General features: G+C 46.7%; 1 protein-coding gene across 2 annotated transcripts; it reads right to left on the reverse strand.

Annotated features, from left to right (window-relative positions):
* Positions 1–2,891, reverse strand: LOC112280695 (uncharacterized). 2 transcript variants are annotated; one of them, XM_024516504.3, is made up of 6 exons: positions 1,887–2,891; positions 1,642–1,769; positions 1,383–1,518; positions 1,141–1,201; positions 902–974; positions 1–691 (listed from the first exon to the last, which is right to left on the reverse strand). In XM_024516504.3, exons 1-6 carry the CDS (start codon positions 2,196–2,198, stop codon positions 505–507), a joined length of 897 nt encoding a protein of 298 aa, XP_024372272.1. In that variant the 5' UTR covers positions 2,199–2,891; the 3' UTR covers positions 1–504. The 2 variants fall into 2 exon arrangements, with proteins under 2 accessions (XP_024372272.1, XP_024372273.1); XM_024516505.3 differs by having other exon boundaries at positions 902–971; positions 1,887–2,792.
* Positions 2,892–3,147: the final 256 nt, after the last annotated feature.

A 3,147-nucleotide genomic window follows, 5' to 3' on the forward strand; every position in this document is an offset into this window, starting at 1 on the left:
TCAGGTTAAAATAGCTTGGCTTAATATCTATTTAAAAAAATAGACCGAGTGGCCAGAGTGCCTTGGAGCTGTTCATTCGCTTTCTGGAATCGCAGACTCTGCAATTGCCTTAATTACTAGCCACTACGAGGAAGATCGGTTTATTGGCGATCCCAACATGTGCAGAAAGCAAGTCTACCGAGACTTCACTTCCTGATATATTTAGCTATCGTTTCCGAATCTGGAATGCGAATTTCCTGAAGATTTTGAGAGAAATAAGAGGATTTGGCTACTGTCTACTCTACTGAAGCCTAAAATTGGGGAGCATATTTACCTGAGAATCAGATGCTTGCTTTCCTTGAATAAAAATGGCAGTAAGATGTGCGGTAGTGGTTTCATGCGAACCCACCTCCGACAAGAATAGTCTCCTCTGCAAGGTATGACAGACTGAAGAATAGGGTACCACAGAACTAAAGGATTTTTGGTTTTTCCCACTAGAGACCAGGGGAATAGTCGTTCGCTGGGTTATGATGCTGGGATTCTTTTCGACCTTGGAGATCCTGCTGCTGAATGCATAGTAACCAAAATATCGGGTGACGACAAAATTGGTAATGTGTGGTTGTAGTTGAAAGCTTTCATCACACCGTTGGGTTTTGGGCTGTGGGATCCATTCATGTACATCGCATCCGTCTTCACAGATTCCATCATCAACCTGTCGTTGACAACCACAAGGGATGATCAGAGAAGAGAAATGAAGTGATTCATGCAGATCAAAGTAACTCTCAAAGCCACACTAACTTCCGAATGAAATCAAGAAGCTAACATCCGAGTGATTGACGGCCCAAGTATTCTAGTGTAGGGACAAGTGGGGAGGTGCTAATCTGGATATAGAAGATGTTCAGGGCAGAAAAGAGTTGTTTACCCATGGCCGTTCGTAGATGAGCCGTTTTCTGATGGAAGGTGACCATTTGATAGTAGCTTCGATTTATTCACTACTGCACACACAGGGAGTCGTCCATTAGCTTGACTAAGAACGTAACATCGAAGAGACTGACTATACAGAACCAACGAAACAGAGGGACCCAATTTAAACAGGCCGTCTGCTACTTCAAGCAAATCCAGCAATCTCGACAAAATGAGATGCGAGGGAAAGCATCATACGAGATATGGCAACGCCATTAGAATGAGCAGATGCGATCGGACTGCCAAGACCGAGAATGCCCTGCAACATATGACAGTACAGGCAAAAAAAAATCTACTTTGAAACCGGAGATGCTGTATATATATATGGAGAACACAACCTCTACGTAGGAGATTCTACTGATCTCACATAAACCAACTGATCACCTAACACGTTAAGAGAAATTCAAAACTCGAAATCATGTTCGCAGCAGACTATGTACCTTGAGTTCTACGTATGCATGATCCAAATTAGCATTCACTAGGATGTAATCAAACAGACTAGGATCCTTGGCTCGCTCAAGCTCTTGCTTAGCGCCTCTTAATCGTTTCTGGATTTGCTCTTCTGACTCCGTACCTCTGACATCAGACATGAACGTCGTTAAATGGTCGACAACAAGTAACACAATGACTGGTCACATGGAGAACCGCATCGAGGTAAACCCCGGAATGGAATGGAATGAAACGAATATTGACACTCACCTCCCTCGAAGACGTCTCTCAAGCTCTTCCTCTTCGGGGGCTGGAGGCTTTATGAAAATATACTTTGCCTTCAAGGCACTCTTCTTCACTGCTTGGGCCCCTTGAACATCGATATCCAGAATACAGATCTTCCATAATATGTGACAAAGCGCATTGGAAAAATTTCAGCGAATCGTCATGTGAATTTCCAGCATCGACGCTTGTAATCGAAAGGATACACACTAACAGATCAGTAGTAATTGTACCTTGCCGGCGTCGGCCACAGCCTCCACTGCTGCCCAACTCGTCCCGTACAAGTTCCCATGAACCTCAGCGGACTCGAGAAACTTGCCTTCTGTGATTTCTTGCGTCATGACAGGGCGGGAAGCGAAATGATAATGCACTCCGTCAATCTCCTTCAAACGGGGATTGCGCGTGGTGTGGCTCACAGAGAAGCCAAACTTCTCGGGGAAGTCCTTCATCAACTTACCGATCAGCGTGCCCTTACCCACACCCGATGGGCCACAAATGACCACTGGTTGTGGCGGTTCCGCCACCATCAGAGTCTTCATGCCCATGATTCAATGAAGCACTACACAACCACCTTCACTCCTTGCCGTCTCAAAACAAAGCCCTTGTTGCCCTAACCTCCAAAAGCATTTGAAAACAAACACAACCCAGCACGTAATAGACCTCCGAAACGGATTCCCACAAATAGAAACCACCAAAGCAATGCCTCTTTACTAACGATGCACGCGACGAACCCTCGACAAGCTGACAACGATTAGAATGCGCGGAACTGTGCTGCCAGGGACCCCAACTCTGGGCACGCCCGTAAGACGAGCGTGGCTACCAAAAGGTTCGACACCCCGAGTAAATTTGTAGCACCCAAGTGGACATGGAGGGTGGACAACAGTTCAAGAGAAAAGGGGGGGGGGGTGTGTGTGAAGGGGACGAGGCAGTTACTCCTCCTCCAAAGATACGCGCCCAAATCCGCAAAAGCGCGGGAGGGGATCCCGACAAACTCAGCATAACCCAACAGCTACTCTCACAAGATGCGCCTTGAGCGCACCCACAATCCAATAAAACCTCTCTCTCACACAAGGCCAATCAATCTCCTCTCACATTCTTCTTTGCCTCTGTCTCGCTGCTGCTGCTGCTGCTGCTTTTCCACTCTGCTCTTCTACCCCCATGACACCCACCCACCCTCCTGTTTTATTATGACTTCCTAATCACGGGCTCTCAAACCACTGCCGCAACAGCAGCCTCATGAACCACCACATGAGGAATCAAACCCAACTCTCTCCCCTGGTTCCCCGTCCTCCCACTGTTTCGATTCGCCACCGAGGATTCCGGCGAATTCACTGAAGGACGCCTACTTTTACTATGCGTTATTTTATTCTCCCCTCCTCCTCCTCTTCTTCGACGTGGTGCGTGTTTTTTTAATTTTTTGTTTGGTTTTGTCCCTATAGCTGCTGCTGCTTCTTCAATATCTTCTTCTTCTATTTCTTCGTCGTCATTTTTTCC

Source organism: Physcomitrium patens, chromosome 3 (assembly GCF_059467195.1).
Source record: "Physcomitrium patens ecotype Gransden chromosome 3, ASM5946719v1, whole genome shotgun sequence".
In the NCBI taxonomy this organism is placed as follows: domain Eukaryota; kingdom Viridiplantae; phylum Streptophyta; class Bryopsida; order Funariales; family Funariaceae; genus Physcomitrium; species Physcomitrium patens.